We start from the raw sequence: 19,700 nt of genomic DNA on the forward strand, positions 1-19,700 counted from the left end.
GACTTGATATCCCGCGTGAAGCTTCGCTTGAGGAAATTCAATGTCACCACTGGGCACTGCCTCGCGTGGGCAGCTGAACTTAACACCCTCCGTGCCACAGGACATGACATGGCCATCACGAGCCAGCCGCCACCACCAGTCTATCGCTCGCTCGCTCTACGGCCCATCTTGCGCCTCGGCTTGCCCCATGTGGCTTTTTCGGTCCGCCATCACCAGCCACCTTGCCAGCAGTTGAGAAACACGCAGCATCTTGTCAGCCGGCCCTTCAAGGAGAACAGTAGACCACGCGCGATGGGTCCGGGCATGTCGATGGCAAGTGACAGGCACGACTTACGAGGCCGCCATCATGGCGTGGCTGCCCACCAAGTGTCAAGCTGGTAAGCTAGATGAGCCACCATGGGGATGGACGGACCCCTGGTCGGCTGCCTCCACAAGCCACCTCGCTGGAAAGCCGTGCATCTCACCGATCATGGTCCTTCCTTCACTTCAGGTCGTTAGCCCCTCTTGATGTGCAAATTCCAGCGCAGCCTAATTAAGGTACATACTGGGCAAGCATACGCTGGCTCCAGGACATGGCGATTCTTGATATCACGGCCCTGTGCTACAAGCATGCGAATCCGACACCATCCTCAGGGGGGCATGTTGAAGACCGGCCCACTATTATTAGCACGACACATCACAACGCGCGAAGCCAACCACAATACCCGACTCGTCATTCAAACTACTTTGCTCCCATTTCTCTCCACATGTCCAGCCTCACCTCACTCGCCTTTGACCCACCCTTCCTTCTCGTTCTCAGCCTTGCTCTTCTGGCTCCACTCGGGTGGCTCATCGCGACCTTCGTCCTCTGCACGATCCCCCTCCGCCTTGGTCTTGTGCACGCTTGTCGGGTTGTGCTCGGCCGGGCTGTACACCGTGTACAACAGCAGCGGCGTCGGTCCCGTGTTGAGGAACTGGTGCTTTGTGCCCGCGGGCACAATCACGAGGTCTCCCGCCTTCACATTCTGGTCAACGCCCGCGACCTGTGCAACGCCGGTGCCCGAGGTAAACGTGAGGATCTGGTCAACGGTGTGGATCTGCATATCAAAAACGCCGCGTCAGATCTTTCGTCAGTCAAGATCATTCCCGTGCCAGAAGACACGACTTCATGGCTCACACAGGCTCCCTTAAAAACATTGAACAAAAGGTACTGCGCGAGGCACAACTAACCTCTTCTCCAATTTCTCCACCGACGGGAACATTCATCAGCACAAGCTGGCTGTACAAACCCGTCCACAGCACCCGCCGGAAGTCGCCAGACTGCGAGGGTAGTGACCCCTGCATGTCCGGAAAATACACCATCTCATTCTTCGGGCGGTCGCTCGAAGGTCTGTCAAAGTGCGCCATTGTGCGGGCTGTGCTGGCTTGAGAGGCGGGGGCGAAACAACGGTGAGCGGTTCCGTGCCGGTGAGTTGTCGCGGATCCGATGAGTGGTGATGCGCCACGAAATGTCCTTGCTGCTCTCGTGATGATGGATGCGCTCGCAGTAGTGACGATGGCTGTGCGGTACAGGGATTGTATATGAAGCATTTAGAATTACCGTGTTTTCTGATCTAGAACGTTCAGTTCGGCGTCGTGTAGTATAAAGGGAAGTTAGCATCAATAACGGGGGCCACGAAGAAGGAAGCCCATATGCGTCCAAACAATTGGCATTGGACAGTGGTGCATGGCATGCATCATCGTTATATCATCTTTTTTTCCTCCACAGGTTCCCCTCTTTCTTCCATCCGTTGCTGTGCTCTTGTGTGTGTGTGTGCGTGAGTTTGAAAAGTCACGGACGTCATGATGAGGTCTTACACGTCCTGCTTCTACAGGGCGGCCCTTGCATGACGCCGCGCACCGCCGCGCCGTACCCGCCCGCGGGGTTTAGCAGAGGTGTAAGTCGTACATAGTAGCTCTGAGGAACCACGCAGGGTTCAGTGTGTGGAGGAGGATGGGGGGTTACCAGAGGAAACTTAATTGCATGAGGCTTATTACTGACTGATTTGTCCCGAGCTTGCAGGATGCATCTTATTTCTGGAGCGGCCCCTGGACGCTTTCGCTAAGAAACAATAACAAGGACATGTAAGATCCCGAGGTAAGACTCAATGACGGAATCCGAATACTGCAGTTGAATTCATGCAGCAATCCTGAGTTGCAAGTTAGCAAGGCCTCGTTTAACATTGATCAACATGCATATCAGTCCTATGTCATTCCCCAAACGCCATGGCTATGGAAGAAAACAATACTAGAACAACAAGGCAGCCCGGGTGCACCGGGAACATGGCATCCTACCACAACCCCGTCTCGCCTGGAGCTCAAAAATTCAAAAAAAACAATTGCTCACGCTGGTGCCGGCGAAACTGCCCCATTCTCGTCGTTGTCCGCATCTCCTTCAACAGTCTCTGCACCCTCTTCGCCTTCGACATACTCCTCGCCGATTGGATCGTCTGGGATGATTCCGTTCATTCGCTCCCAGACCTCCTTGCGAATCCGGTCATCCTTGGCTTTCCTGGCGCGCTCGACCTCTTCAAACCCACCACTCTTCTTGAGCTTGCCTTCTTCGACAAAGTTGGACAGCTCCTTCTTGAGCGGGTTGGTCATTCGGCCTGCCAGTTCCTTCTGCCGCAGCTTCTCTGCGCGCTCGATCGCCTCAAGTCTGTCCTCGTGGTTTGGCTGCAGGGCTCGGACTTCTCCGAGCACGCCCTCCTTGGCGGCAGACGGGTTTGAGCTGTTGCCGAGGTTGCTCAAGCCCTTAGAGAATTGTCTGCTGGAAGGCGCGCTGTCCTTCATCTGCTCCTTGGTAGCCTGCTCGACAAGGGCGAATGTCTCTGATGCTTTCTCTAGATCGTCCTGCAGATCGACCATGAGATCTTCCATGAGTCTGAGCTCGTCTCTGCCTTGGCAGACATCCTCGAGCTCCTTTTCCCAGATCTTGGTCCAGATGGGCTTCTCCTTCTTCATATAATCGTCCATTCTCTTGAGCTCTGTCGTCAGCTGCGAAATGTCCTTGGACACACTGTCCAACTGGCGAGGAAGGGGTCGGACACCGCGGAGCACAACGTCTTTCCGGAGGTCTTCGACCAGATCCTGCAGGTCATCAACCTTGGTCACAAGGCGATCCGAATCTGCATTCATCTGCTTGCGACCGTTCTTGACATAACCATAGCCGCTATCTCCGTCCGCGCTTGGGACCGAGGCCTTGGCGGCTGCCACCTTGACATTGTCGGCTTTGGTGCGCAAGGTAGACATAGAGCTCTGGACCTCTGTCTGGAAGTTGGAGTATGTTTGTCGGAGGATAGCGAGATCGCGACGCAAGGTCTGGAGCTCGCGCAGCTGACTCGGGTTGAGCTTCCCAGACGAGCCACTGCCGTTGCTCTTGCCACCGTCGATGACCACGGCGGGGGCCGCAGCCATCCGGGCCATTTCTTTCGAAGTCTCCAACTGCTGATCGGAAACCCGTTGAAGAGCTAGCCCTTGATCTGTGACGTTCTGTTTGACTTCGTCCATGGCCTTCTTCAAAGAGCCGAGCCCATCATCAAAGTGCTTCTTGACTTCATCCAAGGCCTCGACATTCAGAGCGAGCACTGTACGGTCCTTGATGTCCGACAGATCCTCCAGCTCATGACGAACGCCCGAGACAGGATCTTGGATGTAAATCTCGGGCAGATCACTGCCATTGAGTGCCGTGTTCCACGAGAACTTCTCGATGAATGCCAGCTGCAAGCGGCCAAGAGTCAGATCCGCATATCCTTCAGGAAGGACAAACTTCTTGACCCTTGACTTGTACTGCAGGAACAGAGTAAGTTCCTTGTCCAGAGGTGGACTCTGTTCAAGTGCAAATGGTCGCCCCTCCTTGGCTGGCGGTGTCTGCACGCGTTGCTGCGGCGGTTGCTGCTGTTCGGGCTCAACGGCTGGGATTGGAGCGCGGGGCCGGCTCGGATCCTTCTTAGGAGAACCAGGAGCAGATGAAGCCGTAATGGGGAACGCATCGTCCAGTGGCCCAGAGAGAGTTGCGCTCGGCTTGTAGCTGTCCGGCGATGGTGCTGGCGGGGACTGAGCCCGCGACTGGCCCAAGTCAGACTGTGCGGAGCTCTCCTCTGAGACTTTGCTTGGTACTCTAACGGGGGAAGGATCGAAGCCATTACGTGACTGGTTGGACTCGTTCCTGTTGTGCTTTAATGCTTCACGGACTTGCACAGCTCGCATGGACTCCCGAACCTCGCCCCTGCCGCGGTTCGGAATAGGCGTGTTCTGTGTTGGCAGCATAGGCACGCCGTTCGCCGGCGCACCCAAGTGCTTGGAAATCTGGTACGCAGAATACCGGCGTGAAGCTCGCCGCTCGAGGTCTCCTCCCCTTTGTAAAGCTGCAAGCGCACTTTGCTGGGACTTTGGTGGTGGCGGTGGTGGTGGGAAGGAGTCGATATCGATGCTACCGTTGGAAGGCCCAGACGGTATCGTGTTGTCGTCCCCAGGATATGGGGGCAATGATGGGATGTTTTGCATCACCGTGCTGTCAATCGACGACGAATTGTCTCTTGGTTGACCTCGACGGCTGGGCGAACTGTTGATTCCAGAAGGGCCGGCCTGGCTCGACGCGCTGTCGCGTTGCGCCGTACCATATCCCTTGTCGATGCCTTCGTTCAGTAGGCTCGTGAGACCGGTATTTGTGCTCCCCACGGTACTGGAGCTCATCGAGCGTCCTACCCCAGAGCCTTCAGCTTCAGGCGACGCGGCGCCATCTCTGTCTTTGCTCTGCTTTTGCCTGAGGCGTTGCTGCTTGCGCTTGAGGCCGTGAAGCAGGTTGATGATGATGTCTCGAATCTTGGGCAAGTACTTCTCTAAGCTTTCGGTACTAGCTTCTTGACTCAGAGTAGACTCGAGAATGTGTCGCAGGGATTCGGGCACGTTGCCGAGGTCTGAAGTGTCCACGTTGATAGCTGTGAAGGCACGGCAGGCCATGTTGAACTCGTATCCTAGCCTGACATAGACATCAGACACCTGTGTGTCCGTGGCAGCGCCACGGGACCACTGCGTAAGGGTTTCGAGCAGCTGCTTGGTCGCGACCAAGAGGTGCGTGACGCTCTTTTCGATCTGGGAAAGCGGCATGTTGGAACCGCCGGATTGCTATTGTGACAGACACCGCAAGTCAGCCTTGAGAGCCTCACGAACTGGTTGCCAGGCTGAGGCGCGAAGGGGCAACAGGTGAATGCGCCAGCAGCCGTGCGGCCAGTAGCACCTGATGACGTGGTCCAAATGTCAACTCACATTCCGCCTCGACGATCCGAGCGATCTCGAGGATGCCGCAGAAGAGCGTGGCTGCATGCCGGCGGGCGACATGGGCCGCGGCGGTAGATTCGAGGGGCCGTCGGGGCCCGGCGAGCGGCGCTGTATGGAGCGCTGCACCGAGTTGGAAGCTTGCATCGTCTGTGCCGTCAGAGAGAGGTGTTCTGGTATGATGTCGGGGTCGGGAGTGTGTGGTCGCGGTCGCTTCGACGCCGCGGTGGTTCTGGCAGGATTGCGCCTCAGAAGTATCGGGTGTTGTCGTGCTCAGAACCTGGCAAGTGTGCCGTCGGGCTGGCAGCGCTGGGTGAGTTGCGGCGGCGTGGTGATGCCCAGGTGGAGCTGGATGGGGGTGGATGTGTGTGTGTGTGTGTGCTCGCCCGTGGCTTTGGCCCAGCGAGGACCCAGGCAGAACTAGGTACAGTAGCCCACACGGGGGGTCCGTGCCTAGTGGACGGCTTCAAGGTTGTCAAGGTGCGGGCTGAGAGGGACAGGGGGATCGACGCCTGGGCTGTCTTTGTAGCACGCGAGCGATGTTGTGCAGCCAACAGAGACACCCTGTCTGTGGATGAGCTATGAATCAACCTTGCACGGGGTGTGTTTCCGCTAGGCCTTATTATGACGGAAGTCGAGGTTTTGCGGTTTGCATACCATAGGGTAGCGTACGTACAAGTATCTTTGCGATTCCGTCGAGTGCTGGTGGGCAGGCAGTTGCACAAGGGCAAGACCGGACCGTGGGGGTGTGGCTGCCTACATGTGATGTCGAGGCTGCATGTCGAGCTGCAGCCCAGATAAGCCTCCGGGGCCCATCACGAGCTTACCCAGTCTCTAGTGCCACCAATCCCACCAGCTGCTCAGACTGACGCTCGTGTTGGTCCAGCCATGTATGTGCCTTGAGCTGCATGAACCCTTCACACGTGCCCCAAACTTATCTTGGGTGCCTCCCTTAAGAAGGCAGTTTGAACCTGCGAGGCTGTCAGGCGGAGCTGAACATGATTGATAGGACACGCAGCATCTTATGGATTCGGTTTATTTCAACCGCATAGCCTCTAGAGGTAACACCTGTGTTTCAATCTTTCAATTTCATAGCCCTTGGAAGTCTGGGGCTCTAAGCGTTCGAGGTTAACAAGTTGAAATAGTGGCAATGTGACGGGGCCGCATTGCCCGCTTGGGCCGGGTATGGACTGTGCATCGGGAACACCTGCGAATCCCCAAGACAACAATCCCTATGCGGAATGAGCAGTGTCTCTCTTTGGTCGACTTCAAGTTTTGCCAATGTTGGACCGCGTCAGCTTCTCTAAGTTTTGCAGACTCTGTCCTAGTCTAATGCCCTTCAGCTCGCATTCGCATGACCTGAGCTCAGAACCGTAGGCACGATCTAAGACGCGGGACTGAGTTTGGCAACCCGACAATAATTAGAACTGTCGGAACGCTCTCGCCTTTTGGATTGCAATGGTCTGGCATCTGTCTGCAACCACCCTCTGAAGGAATGCCCAAGTCGTTTCTCTAGTTCATCTCGTGATATTTCATTCAAGACAACGTTTCCGGGCGTCCCATAGCCACTGTCCAGCACAGCGATCAACTTCACAACTCAGCATGTCGCACAAACCCAAGATCGCCATTATCGGGCTGGCCCTGCAGGCAGTATGCTTGGCAGGCTACTCACTAAGGCAGGCATCCCTGTCGACATCTTTGAAGGCGAGGAGCACATAATACTCGAACACAAGGCGGCACGCTCGATCTTCATGCTGCCACAGGGCTCGCAGCCATGCATGATGCTGGGCTGGTAGCACAGTTCAAGAGCGCTGCTCGACTTGATGCGGATTACTACCGGATGATAGACAAGCAGCAAAGGACATACTTTGCGTTTGGATCCAGCACGGCAAAGGAGAGGCCAGAGATCGATCGCAACGATCTTCGCCGCATCCTGCTCGACAGTTTACCTGTGGGAAGTGTGAGATGGGGTCAGAGACCCCAGAGGATCGATCCTGGGGGCACCCTGGTGTTTCGTGAGCACACCGAGAAAGGCTACGACCTTGTTGTCGGCTGTGAAGGCACATGGAGCAAGACTCGGGACTACGTGACCGACGTTAAACCACATTTTGCCGGTGTCGAGTACACAAAGCTGACTATACGGGATGCGGGGAACACTGCTTCAGACCTCGTCAAGCTTGTCAACAACGGGAACCTCTTTGCGCACAGCGAGGGTCAGTTTCTGTCAGCACAGCAGCTCGGAGACGACAGCCTCTACATTGGCCGGAGCACTACCACATCTCAAGACCGATCACAAAGGAAGGAGGACGAGATCCGAGATCCGGTGGCAAGGAAGAGAGCCATTCTGGACGAGATGCAGGGCTGGTCGGCCCAGCTTCAGCGATCGATTGAGAAAGCCGAGGTCGAAGGTGAGCCAAAGGACTTGTACGTGCTGCCACCCGATCATCGATGGACACATGTCCGCGGCGTCACATTGATTGGTGATGCAGCGCACGTCATGACGCCCTTTGCCGGCGAGGGCGTCAACACGGCGCTGGATGATGCACGGCGGCTTGCTGCGGTCATTATCGGAGCTGTGGGGTCTGGCGGGGTGCCAGGTCTCAGTGGGTATGATGATTCTCCCGGTTGGGTTCGAAGCCGGACTCGAGGTCTATCAGCCGAATGTCCGGACACACCCATCCATCGTCCCTTGCCCCGAGCCACTTCTTAAATCGAGCTTCGAGAAAGCCTACTTCCCTAGACCACTGACTAAGGCCGCCGTGAGCAACATGTATCTGCAGGCTCTCGAGGTTGTTCATTCTGTCAATTGGGGCTGTGGTTTCTTGGAAGAACTCCCAAACCTCGCTAAAGTGAAGGATCATATGTCGCATAGCGGTACTGTCCTGGTCGCCTAGTTTACTTAAGTAGATGGCATTATCGACGAAGCGTACCGTATCGAGCTCGAAGTTGACCCATATGTAACGTGCGCCTTTACCACCGGAGCCATCGTTGCGGAGGACCACGACGTTACGGAAGGCGCGGACGTAGGGCGCCCATTTGCGCGATTCGTGACAGGTATGTAGCACGGCTGGCACCGAGTCGTAGTAGAAGAAGTAGTCGTCCTTCGGGTCCCGCTGTCTTCGCTGCCACGGTCGGTGGGTGATTGTGAGAATCCGTGGGAAAGCGGCAAGTTGCCAGCCTTTGCACCGCAGCTCGAGAGGTAGACGCGGAAAGGCGTGGAAGGCGTTGGCATCGGGCGGTGCCATCGCGGGGATGAACAGACTGGGATCCTTTGGAATGTAGACCCAACAGGAGATTTGCAAAAGAGAGATGTAATAGACGGGCGACAAACAATCCCATGCTGGCAAAACAAGCCTCTCCAGGGCTGGTGAAGAAGTTGTATCTTGCTGGCCGTCTCCGAGTCGAGCGTGCTGATCCTTTCCTGTCAGCGACTGCTGCTCTCCCGCGCCCTGCTAGGCAGATCCTGGCTTCCCCAGAATCGCAGCCGGACGACTGATTGCGTAGTATCCAAGGATATTCTACGTGTAACTTGAGTAAAGCATGTACGAGCCAAGATGGAATCAACTACCAGCCATCGCAAGCATTGGCGAGGCTCTTGGTATTGGTCCAAAAACCGCCTGCAACCAAATACTTAGGCAACGTGCGTTGGTTACGCTCGCCATGCACGCGTTTACAACAAACGGTGATTGTCGAGCAGCATCCGTTGAGGTATGCATGGTGCCTGAAGACATGTAGAAAGGGTGATTCGACAAAACCCAGCACAAATAGTGCTCAACTTCGGTGAGCGCGCATGTGAGACCTGAGACTTTGTGCCATGGATCCATCCCTCCCTTGATGCGACAGTTGTGCTCCCACCGGCATTAATTCATCCCGAGGTCGTCCTTTGCTACTAGGAAGGCCAAAGTTGGCCATACTGTTCCAAGGGCGACCAGAGCGAGCATTTGGTGGTGCGGCACGCGGCGGCCTACCCGGGAGGATTGCACACCCCACAGTTGCAGAGGGACGGACGGCCAGGCCAGGCTGTGCGTGCCCACCGTACAAAGTGCCACTGTAGGAGCTCTCCCCATCACACCCGTCGACGGTGCCCAGGTCAGGTCGTTTGATGGCGCCTGATTGTGCTGCCGCAGTCGTGCGCTCCCCCCCCCCCCGGAAGCTGGAAGGAAGCCCTTTGGGTGGTGGTCCAGTCCCGCCCACTTTTTTATCCGCTGCTGCCCACCCCCCTTGAATCATCGCCTGCCCACGGTTTCTTTGTGCTCCTGCTTGTCAAGAAGGACCATCTGCGACAGCTACACTCTTTGTCCACCGGCTGTCTTCAGGCCTTCTCTTCGACCTTCTCGTTGACTGGAGCAGCGAGCCGCGTCTGCCTTCTTACACCTACCGGCATCCTCCCCCCCTTCGTGCCTCTCTTCGTGCAGTCCAGCCGTCTCCATGTGCTAGCGAGGAGCCTCATCGACGACGCCCACCACCGCCCAGACGGCCACATACGACAATCCGCTCCGCCCGCCTACCGATTCCCTCCCGCCCCCAGCGACTTCCCTCCCACGCCGGGACTGCGAACCGCACCGACCCACGATCGCGGCAGCATCAACTCCCCATTGCGGCCGACATTATATTCTAACAGACGTCGTCTGTGAGCAGACGTCCTTGGGACAGGGTGAGTTCGACCTAGACCCCGTCAATGGCCAGCCAAGCTCCATCGAACAGAGCTCCCACGCTTCCTCCACCTCCCCCCGTCCCACAACGCCAGCTTTCGCCGTCCACGCCAAGCTGCGTTGAAGAAGCTACGATGCTATCACCAACGAGTCACAATGATTTCCGCTGTTCAGACCGACACCATCTATACCCCTGTCAACACTGTTGAATCCCGTTGATCCGCCGTCCATTTTCCTCCTCGCTGACTCACGTGCAACTTGCAGTCAAGACATATAGGGAGCAGCTTGCGAACTGAGCTGGCCAAGAGGCACCGATCATCGAGCCGAGCCGACTCCATTTTCACCAACTACTGCGAGGCTGTGAAATGGTACAAGCGAGGAAGAATCAACCCTCGTCATCGACCAACGGAACCTCAAAGAAGCAGCAGACAGACGCCAGGACAATGGGGGGTAACACGGGAAGAAGTGACCACAAAGCTAATGGTGAGTCTGCTTGCTGGCACCATCCATGTCAATTTTGGAGCTTCGCCGCTGACGACATCTCTGTTGTCCCTGTCATTAGGTAATTCTGCTGCTTTCCGCACCGATAGCGCCATCTCTGGCGGCCGCTTTGGTGCCGAGAGGCAACTGCAGAGATGGGTCCCTGATGATGCCGACACGTTCGACGTGACATTGGAGAGATCCAAGGATGGCGGTCACTGGGACCAATTCGAAGAGAATGAGCGCCGCTTTGGTATCAAGTCGGACTACGACGAGAACATCTATACTACACAAATCAACAGGAGCCATCCTCAACACAAAGAGCGCATGGCGGCTGCGGACAAGAAGGCTCGCGAGATCGAGCGCAGCGCCGCCGCCACAGCCCACGTTGCGGAGGAGCGGATCATGGATTTTGTCGGAGGCGACAACAAAGATGACGAGGAGGACAAGTAAGTGTCTCGTCCACGTCGACTCCTGTGCTCTTGCTAACAGCCGGAACAGATACAGTGGCGTCAAGCGGCAGGACTTTCCTCCTCTGCCTGGCAGCAGAGAAAACAAGTATACTCCTCCAGCTCGTCGCGCGCCCGCCGGCGCCTCGACTGTGAAAGGGGCCCCGGTCGACCCTGCCATCATCTCATCCCAGCTCAAAGCCCCCGCCAAGACGTCGCCTGCACCCAAGGTGGATGAGAGCAAGAGCAAAGTGCCCAAACCCGAGACTGCTCCTGCGCCGATACCGCCCAAGGCTACAGAGGCAAAGCCGGAGCCGAAGGAGGATGCCCAAGCGAAGCCTACCGACGTCAAAGCTGCAACTCAGGCAGCTGTGCCGCTGAAGACTACGCCTGCAGCTGGTCGTACAGTCTCTCCCCAGGGCAAAGAAGCTGCTCCCAGCGCTACCTCTACCGTGGAGAGAGATGTGCTCAAGGAGTTCAAAACATTTGCAAACCAGCAACGCCTCAACGCGGAGAAGGCTCGCAGTACCAAGGCCAAGGCTGACAAAGAGGTTAAACTGACTGAGCTGAAGAAGTTTGCGGACAGCTTCAAGCTGCCCACCTTGGTCCCTGTTGATTTGATCCCGATCATCGCCAAAGACCCTGCGAAGCAACGCGAAATTCAAGAGAAAGCCCAGCGGGACGTTGACCTGATGGCCAAGCGAAAAGCAGACGAGGTCGCTGCGAAAGAGAAGAAGGCCTCCATCAGTAAGGAGACGCCTGCCGCTACTGCTGTTGCAAGTTCGACGGAGCCCGCCAACACTACCACCAACAATGCAAAGCAGCCAGCTCGGGCTTCAGGTGTACCGAGCAATGCTCAGCCACCTGCGGGACAGCAGCCTCGTCACCAGAACAACCGCGCAAGCTATGCCCCTCCTTACAACCAGTACCAGGGTGGGAACCGACCTGGCCCTCCACACATGCAAGGTGGACGTCAGTCGGGCGGCTTGTCTGCGCGTATTCGCAACATGGAGCAGCAAAAGGCTCAACAATCCATGATGCAAGGGGATTTGCGCATGCCTCCCACCGGACCCTCGAACACTGGCGCTCCCGCATACAACCGCCCAATGCCTTCGATGGCTAACCACATGGGCGGCAAGTTGAATCCCAACAGCCATGAGTTCCGACCTAGTCCATTTGCCGCAAGCTTCAGCCCCAATGGGCATCCAAGTGCCACCTCGAGCCCTCGTTCGGGGCCGAACAACGCGCCTGAGGCCCAATCCGCAACTGGTTCTGCTCCGTCTCTCGTTGTCGTCACGAGAAAGAGGAAGGCTGTCGACTCGAAGAAGTGCGTGATCTTGTCCTTTGTCAAGACCGTTGCCCCTCCAGAGAATAAGAACTGGAACGAGAACGATGGACTACGGCCATCCTACGACACACTCCCTACGTGGCGCACAATTGCGGACAACGAGAAGGCCGACTCGACCATGCACATGACCTACAACGAGTACCTAGAGAAGCAGCCTTTCGCGGCCCAGCCCACTCCAAACACTGGCCATGCCATGCCACAGCTGGCGCATCAGCACCAGCTCCCGTTCCATCTGCAGCACGGAGCCCATAACTATGGCCCGCGACACTCCCCGCATGTTCCGCCTGTACAGATGCACGGCGGCCACCATGGCCCTGGAGCGCATGTCCCGTTCAATGGGAGCGACGATCATCGGATGATGCACTCAAACTCTACGCAGTCATACTCGTCACCTAGAATGGGACAGGTGCCAATGGCCCATCCTCCCAACATGAACTCGCCTGGCCAGATGCCATATAACCAGCCTGGTATGCCGCAATTCATGGGTGGTGGGCAGCCTGGAATGAATCAATTCAGTCGCAGCTTCTCCAACAACGGCTCATACATACCCCAGCCAGGGGCTATGGGTGGGCCTATGATGATGCCAGGCCAGTTTATGAACCCACAGGGGATGGTTGGCCCTCCTCAGATGCACATGTACCAGTCTGGACACCCGCAGTTCATCCCACCAGGCTCTGGACCCCCACAGCAAATGCCTGGTGCGAACGGCTACCCGAGCCCCGGCAGACCGTCGGCACCCATGATGGTCCACCAAGGCTCTCAGCAGGGTCAGCAGGTGTACGGAATGAGCCCTGGCATGCATTACCAGCAGCCGGCCTTTGCGCCGCAACAGCAAGGTCCCAGTAAGTTGCCATCAATGCTTCGTCGATTGCCCTGAGGAACTCAAGGACTAACAGACATTAGTGAATCCTTCACGTGGTTACAACAATCAAGGCCCGCAACATTTCGGCACAAGCCCGTCACAGATGCATCATTATGGACCCCAGCGGGGCTCAAATACCAGCTTCAAGAACTCCCCATCTCATAACTCGCCTGGGACACAGAGTGGACAGCCCACACCGCCGGCACAAAGCCGAGCACCGGAGGCTCCTGGAGAGACGAAGTGAGCCATCGCGGCCCAACATATGTAGCGGCTCATCCACAGCGCTCGCGGTTCGACGAAGCGCAATACGATATTGTTACCAAGTTTCAACACGGGCTCGATGCTAGATGTTCTGCCGGCCAGGCTGTACTGCCTAACATAACGAGGATAGCTGCAGCACCTGTCACATACAAGCGCATCAATGTCAAGCGCTGCCCATTCATGGATAGCGGCGGTTCGCTGTATAGACACAGGAGACGTTCAGCACCCCGTTCAAGCCCGCCGGTGCTTGTGTGCTGCGCCGAGCAGCCAGACGCCATGCGACTATGCTATGAACAAACTCATTGATCATTAGTCGAAGATCGACCGGCCCTTGCAGGCAGTGGAGACTGACAGAGCACATAGGAAAGTCATGATGTTTGAACGAGGCGGGTCGTGTTGGATCTGCCGACTTGCTGATATGTGGATAGCTTGGAGTCTGGGTATTTCGCCTCGCCAATCGCCTAGGGCTCCGTTCTGGATGGATACGGCTGGTCTGTGGATGGCGAAGGCGCTGCGAATGAGACGTATGAGCATGGGGGCTTGAGTGGCCCTGACTGTGAAGGCCTGCGAGGTAGTGGCGTAGGGGCCACCAGGCAATCCAAAAAAAGAAAACTAAAAAAAAACTACGCAAAATTGCAACGTCTGTCCATGTGAACAATTCACTTGTGATGATTGAAATACCCTGCCATTTTCGCCAGCATAATATAACAGCCGCATTCACGAGATGTCGGCCAGCTAATAAGCCTGTCACCAGTGAAGGTCACATTGCGCACCTGGAAAGACACATGCGGATCCCAAAACCCAAGGATGGGAAGGTGGGAAAAGAAGCAGCAAAGGCAACCCGAAGGAGGAGGTAACAACCGCTAATGCGTGATATACAAGTATGATGTTGCCATAATTAACCTCACCAACAAAAAAAAATTAAAAAAAGGCCCTCCGACGCGAGTGTGAGCAGGTTTGCTGTATGGGCGCGGGATTGAGACTTTCAACTTTATGCGGAAAGCGAGTATAGCGAAGCACTTGAGCCTGTCCTAGATGATGCCTGTGCTTCTTCTGTTACACATGACATTTACAGCCAGGTACAATCCTTTTTCAATGCAAGTAATTCATCCGCCCTGTTTAAAATAAGCGCTTTTGTGAATTGGCCTCACAGAACTAGTCCGAGCAATCTCGAACACGGCCGATCGAAGGCTGTTCATAATCCCCATGAAGGACTAATGGATCGCTCTGTTCTGTACTCCCTGGTGGGTCCTGGAAGGTTTACTGGCGGACCCGCAGGCAGAGAGCAAAGAAAGTGTATACCTCAGGAGGAGGACCCTGTGGGGATACTTTCCATGCCCGGAATAGTCCTATGTCGAGCTGAGAACGGGTTTCGGTGTATGCACTATTTCTTGGCTGATGGTAAAGCTTTTCCTCGTAGAGGGAACTAGCGGATATCCCTTCGCAACTATATGAATATATCCATACCTATTTATATCTCAAGCAAGTTGGATAAGAGAAGTGCTTGCATGCGAGTGTGCTTGATCGGACCGCCATATCCACATCCTGGAAGGACCATGGTCCGGTTAACAAAGGATTTGTATTTACCCGCTCTGGCGAAAGCTTCTGACAGACAGGTGTGGATCTCCCAGATAGAGAGGTACAGACTCTTTTGCTGTTTTTTTATTATGGCTTTCCTTTTCATTCTTCCTTTGAATCATTCCTCGGCTTACCGCGGCGTCGCTGCTCCATGTAAAATGAACCTCTCGATTTAGCTTAGAGGTCTGGAGAGTCGTCCGGGCTTGGTCTGGACAACCCAGCTGGGCTGATTGAGCAGATGGATCGACCTGGAGCAATGGGACACTGGTGCATCACGGGAACGGGGCGAGGTCTTTTCGTCAAAAGTGAGTTATCAGGTGTGGCCGGGGCGAACCTGGCCCCAGAGGAGAGGGGGGTGTCTCCGAATGCTCTAATATATCCGAAGCCTCTGGTGGCGGAACGGGATGACAAGAATAGACATTTGTTTCGGGACAAAGACAACCCCATGGCGCTTTTGGCAAGTGAGGTGAACGGATTAGGAAATGGTCAAGTCCGAGCAACATGTGTGCAGAAGGATGTTGGCTACATGAACGTCTCTGCGTTTCAGTCTAGTGTGGCTCGACTCCGCGAGAGGCGGCAGGCAGATACTTGTTTCGTTAGCGAGCGATCAAGGCAAGGCAAGGCTGCTGCCATGTGTGTTTCGTTTCGTCGCGCGAAGGAGCAAACCATGTAGAACAAACCATGTTCAGCAAGGCCTGGTTGGACGAAACAAAGAGTCTTTCGGATGGCAGCTGGGCTGCATGCATACGCTAAGTACTGTAACCGCGGGAAGGAAGGAGTCTCACACCTGCAAGCGAGAGGACGAGCAGCGAGCGACCGCTGGACCGTTTCAGGGCCGGACGATCAGCCGAGCTGGTGGGACCCGACAGAGAGGCCTTGGAGTTTGGAGTGGGCGGGCGAGCGAGCCGAGATCTTCAGTCAGTCAGTCTGTCTGTCTGTGCACGCGCTGGTGGTGGTGGGGCGGCGATCATTGACTGAGGCCTTTGTGGACATGCAACGTCGTGCCGGTATTGATTGTGTATTTGGCAAACAGAGGGGAGCGAGAGGAGGCCTCGATGTGACGACAATAGAATACGCAGTATTAATGATGAGTCGAGAGGCAGGCGGGACGGTGCTCAGCCACAGACCACGGGCTGCCTCTGTCATGCGAGCGGTGGAGCGGGACGGGACCTATTCATGTGGTGCAGCAGACCAGGGCTCGCATGACGGCTGTGGCGATGCGGGCAGGCGGCAGCCACAGTCTGGGCCTGGGCCTGGGCCTGTGCCTGCGTGTGCTGGAGGGCTCCCATTCCACTCAGCATCGTTTGTAGAGGCCGGGACAGATGACTAACAGTATGATACTGTGATGGGAACACGAAAAGGTTGCATTCCAGAGGCGGCGTTGAGGAAAAGGAGGGGGGAACCACATTCCTCCCTGGCCACACAGGTCGCCACTTATTGTCCAGCCTCGCCTGCTAAGGGCACGGAAAGTGCTGCCTCGCACAATGTTTCCTCTGCCTCTGCCTCCGCCTCTCCTCTGCTCTGAAGAAAATGTTTGACTGGTTTCGCAGGATGGAGGCACCACCAGCGACGATAGGCCAGCACGGACAAAAGGTTGAAACACGGACGGTGGTTGGGCGTAGCCAATGGGGAGCCAGCATGCCGTTTCTCCTGGCAGGTGGGCCCGTTTCGATGCCAGGCACGGGCCGCTGCTGATTGGCTGCCTGGCCCAAGGTGTGCTTCCTGCCAGGGGCGGGGCGCCTTCTGGCGTGCCTGCCCCGGGGGGGGGGAATGCACCGGCGGATCGACAAGCGCACCTGCCAGTCTCTGCACTGGACACCTTGAGGCAGTCAGTCAGTGAGTTCTGACCTTGAGGCCTGGGATAGGGAGTAAAGTACGCAATCGTGCGAGTCGCATGCAGCCCGCCGATCAGCAGCCGACGTAATGTGACAGCACATCCCAAAGAGGGCTCAACGGACCGACTGTGGCAGACTCTGGCGGAATGGTCCAACGGCTTCTTCGTGTGCGCCGAACATGTGGAACAAGATGTCATGCTGTGGGACGCCAGCAACACGCACCTCCCCAGACCAGGCAGAGCCCAGCAGTGCTCTGCGAGCGGCCTCGCATCTAGAAGCGGCTGTGGACAGACAGGGCCGCATCTCGGCCTGCAAGATTGCATCGTGACACATATGAGGCTCGAATATACAAGGCCTCCTGCGGCGATCGGCCACGGGATACGCGCGGCTTGGCTCGAGGGCAGGGAGCAACCCAGGGCCTTGGTTCGTCTAGAATCCTCGCATTGATCACGCTGCCCTGGGATGGGATCCCCCGCCTTTTTCTCCCGGGCGGCGTCGTCGTCGAGGCGAGGGCGACGAGGGCGAGAGCATCAAGCCAGGGCACCGGCCGCGCATCGACTGGCTGCGAGCGAGCCGCCCGCCCTCCTGCGCCTGCCAAGGCGGCAGTCGCGACCCAGTCGTCGCCCGTGGCGGGGTGGGGCTCTGCAACCTCACTGGTGGAGGTGCCCCTGAGCGCGCAAACCGAGTCGGCCGGTACGTACCCCCCATCCCCACTCCACCCTGCCAGACCAGTCCCTTCACTCCACTCACTTACACGCACACGCACACGCACAAACGTCTTAGTCCCTGCCCAGCTCGACTTATAAAGACGGCCGCCATCAACCTCCCTCACCTGTCGACCGTCTTTTGAGCCATCGCAAACGCATCCGCCCTTTTGTGTCTTTGTTCTTGACGCTTCCTTTCGCCCTCCTTGTAGAGATCCCCCCTCCTTTGCGGATCTCTTTAGCTTCTTTTCTCGTGCCAGCACACACAGACCCCGGTGGTCTCGGCTCTTCATTCCCAGCGGCAGTGCCCCAGCCTCACACAACCACGCCGAACACTAACAGCGAGGCCATTGTTCTCGTCAACCACCAACCACGGCACCCATTCCACACAACGTCACGCCCACCACGTGCTGGAATCTGTTAGCACCCGCCCGCCCGCTGCTTGCTTCTTGGCTCTCGATAAAGAACAGCACACGACTCACTCCTTCTCGTCCGTGTCTCTGATCAGAGCCCTGTCCATCTTTCCCCTCGAGATATCACACATCTCGCCCACGCCAAGACAAAGAACACCTCACTGTCTCTTCACCAACAACTCACCAAAAGGTCACCACTGCAACCATGCACTTCACATCTCTCCTCGTCGCCGCGCTGGCTGGTTCAGCGTACGGCCACATTGCCATTGTCAAGCCGGCTCCTCTCCGCTCAAAGGAGAACCCCAACTCGGGCAACGCCATTGACTACGACATCAACTCACCTCTAGCCGACATGTCCCAGTTCCCCTGCAAGGGTGCCCTCAAGTACCTCGGCCAACCTGAGGGTGCTTCTGTCGAGACCTACGCTCCTGGCGGTTCTTACGACATGGTCATCGGCAACGGCGCTGCTCATAACGGCGGCTCCTGCCAGATCTCCCTCTCTTATGACCAGGGCAAGACTTTTACCGTCATCAAGTCTATTGAGGGTGGCTGCCCCTCGGCTGGCGCTAGCTACAAGTTCACTGTCCCTTCCGACGCCCCCAAGGGTGAGGCTGTCTTCTCCTGGTCCTGGAACAACAAGTCGGGAAACCGCGAGTTCTACCAGAACTGTGCCGTCGTCACCATCGCAGGTGGTGCCCAGAAGCGCTCCGATGAGCTTGTCAGCCGCGACGTTGCCTTCTCTGCCCGTCCTCAGATCTTCGTCTCCAACCTCGGCGGCGAGTACTGCACTCCCGAAGGAGTCGACGTCATCTATCCCAACCCTGGCCCGGATGTCGAGCGCAACACCAACACACCTGGCAACGCCAAGGTCTGCTCCTCCGGCGCTGATGTCCCAGCTGGTGGCTCCGGTGGCGGCAGCAGCGGCGGCGGCAACGGTGGCTCGGCTCCCGCTCCCAGCTCGGCTGCTCCGTCTGCTGGCCCTACCAGTGCTCCTGCTCAGCCTGCCCCTCAGCCTTCTGCAGTCATCCCTCCCGGTGGTGTCTTCATCACTGTTCCCCCTACAGACACTACCACCCCTGAGCCTACCGCCGCCCCTGAGTCTAGCTCGAGTCCTACGACTCTGCAGACTCAGACCTCGGCAGCCAGCTCTTCTGCCGCTCAAAGCTCAGCCGTCGCCTCCGCAACGCCCACGAGCGGCAGCCCGCCTCCTGCTGCCACTTCTAGCGGTGCTGCTGCTCCCGTTCCGTCCGGCGCTCCCCCTGCTGGTGGTGCTAGTGGCGGTCTCACAGGACCTTGCACTGCTGAGGGTGACTGGAACTGCATCGGTGGTTCCAGCTTCCAGCGCTGTGCTTCGGGCGCTTGGTCTGCCGTCATTCCCATGGCTGCCGGAACCAGCTGCCAGCCGGGCGTCTCTGCCAACTTCATTACCAGTCGTCAAGACCTTGGTGCTCTGCGCCGCCGCCGCGTTGGTGTCTGGTACTAGAGCCGTTGAAATCAGCTAGCCTGATTCTCAGCGTTCAAAAAAATTCTTGTACACAATCTCTTGACAAAACGAGGCGGACAGTGGTTGCAGAGGTCTGCGGCGCAGACACACGGGGTCTTCTTGTACATACGATTTTCTCTTTCTTTGCGACTTGTCATCATGATTCTGACACGTCGTTGCCACCCTTTTCCCCGCACAAATGACCAACACCCGAGCATATATGCAGAAAAGCATAGCATTCAACTCTTTCCTTTTCTGTTCTGCATTGGAGACATGAGGAATGGGGACATACTTGTGTGCCCATAGATGAAGCAAATGACAAACTATCGTTTACCGAATT

The 19,700-nt window shown here is 56.7% G+C and overlaps 6 protein-coding genes across 6 annotated transcripts; 3 read left to right on the forward strand and 3 right to left on the reverse strand.

Annotated features, from left to right (window-relative positions):
• Positions 1-761: 761 nt before the first annotated feature.
• On the reverse strand, positions 762-1,386 carry B0I36DRAFT_234044 (cupin domain-containing protein; the record flags this gene model as incomplete). The annotated part of the gene is made up of 2 exons (XM_046149267.1): positions 762-1,076; positions 1,210-1,386. 2 exons carry the CDS (start codon positions 1,384-1,386, stop codon positions 762-764), a joined length of 492 nt encoding a protein of 163 aa, XP_046018740.1.
• Positions 1,387-2,361: 975 nt separating this feature from the next.
• On the reverse strand, positions 2,362-5,442 carry B0I36DRAFT_234246 (actin interacting protein 3-domain-containing protein; the record flags this gene model as incomplete). Its single annotated transcript, XM_046149288.1, has 2 exons — positions 2,362-5,145; positions 5,287-5,442. The coding sequence occupies 2 exons, from the start codon at positions 5,440-5,442 to the stop codon at positions 2,362-2,364; spliced, it is 2,940 nt and encodes a 979-aa protein (XP_046018741.1).
• Positions 5,443-7,069: 1,627 nt separating this feature from the next.
• On the forward strand, positions 7,070-8,005 carry B0I36DRAFT_357955 (uncharacterized protein; the record flags this gene model as incomplete). The annotated part of the gene is made up of 1 exon (XM_046157878.1): positions 7,070-8,005. The coding sequence occupies one exon, from the start codon at positions 7,070-7,072 to the stop codon at positions 8,003-8,005; it is 936 nt and encodes a 311-aa protein (XP_046018742.1).
• A 134-nt stretch (positions 8,006-8,139) lies between these two features.
• On the reverse strand, positions 8,140-8,540 carry B0I36DRAFT_357956 (uncharacterized protein; the record flags this gene model as incomplete). The annotated part of the gene is made up of 2 exons (XM_046157879.1): positions 8,140-8,172; positions 8,226-8,540. The coding sequence occupies 2 exons, from the start codon at positions 8,538-8,540 to the stop codon at positions 8,140-8,142; spliced, it is 348 nt and encodes a 115-aa protein (XP_046018743.1).
• Positions 8,541-10,390: 1,850 nt separating this feature from the next.
• On the forward strand, positions 10,391-13,330 carry B0I36DRAFT_357957 (uncharacterized protein; the record flags this gene model as incomplete). Its single annotated transcript, XM_046157880.1, has 4 exons — positions 10,391-10,430; positions 10,510-10,876; positions 10,929-13,066; positions 13,128-13,330. The coding sequence occupies 4 exons, from the start codon at positions 10,391-10,393 to the stop codon at positions 13,328-13,330; spliced, it is 2,748 nt and encodes a 915-aa protein (XP_046018744.1).
• Positions 13,331-18,082: 4,752 nt separating this feature from the next.
• On the forward strand, positions 18,083-18,712 carry B0I36DRAFT_233613 (extracellular protein; the record flags this gene model as incomplete). The annotated part of the gene is made up of 1 exon (XM_046149241.1): positions 18,083-18,712. A coding segment is annotated over one exon (630 nt), but the record flags the coding sequence as incomplete, so codon positions are not given.
• Between the last annotated feature and the right edge of the window lie 988 nt (positions 18,713-19,700).

The sequence above is a fragment of the Microdochium trichocladiopsis genome (genome assembly GCF_020744255.1).
Source record: "Microdochium trichocladiopsis strain MPI-CAGE-CH-0230 chromosome Unknown B0I36scaffold_1, whole genome shotgun sequence".
Lineage (NCBI taxonomy): Eukaryota > Fungi > Ascomycota > Sordariomycetes > Xylariales > Microdochiaceae > Microdochium > Microdochium trichocladiopsis.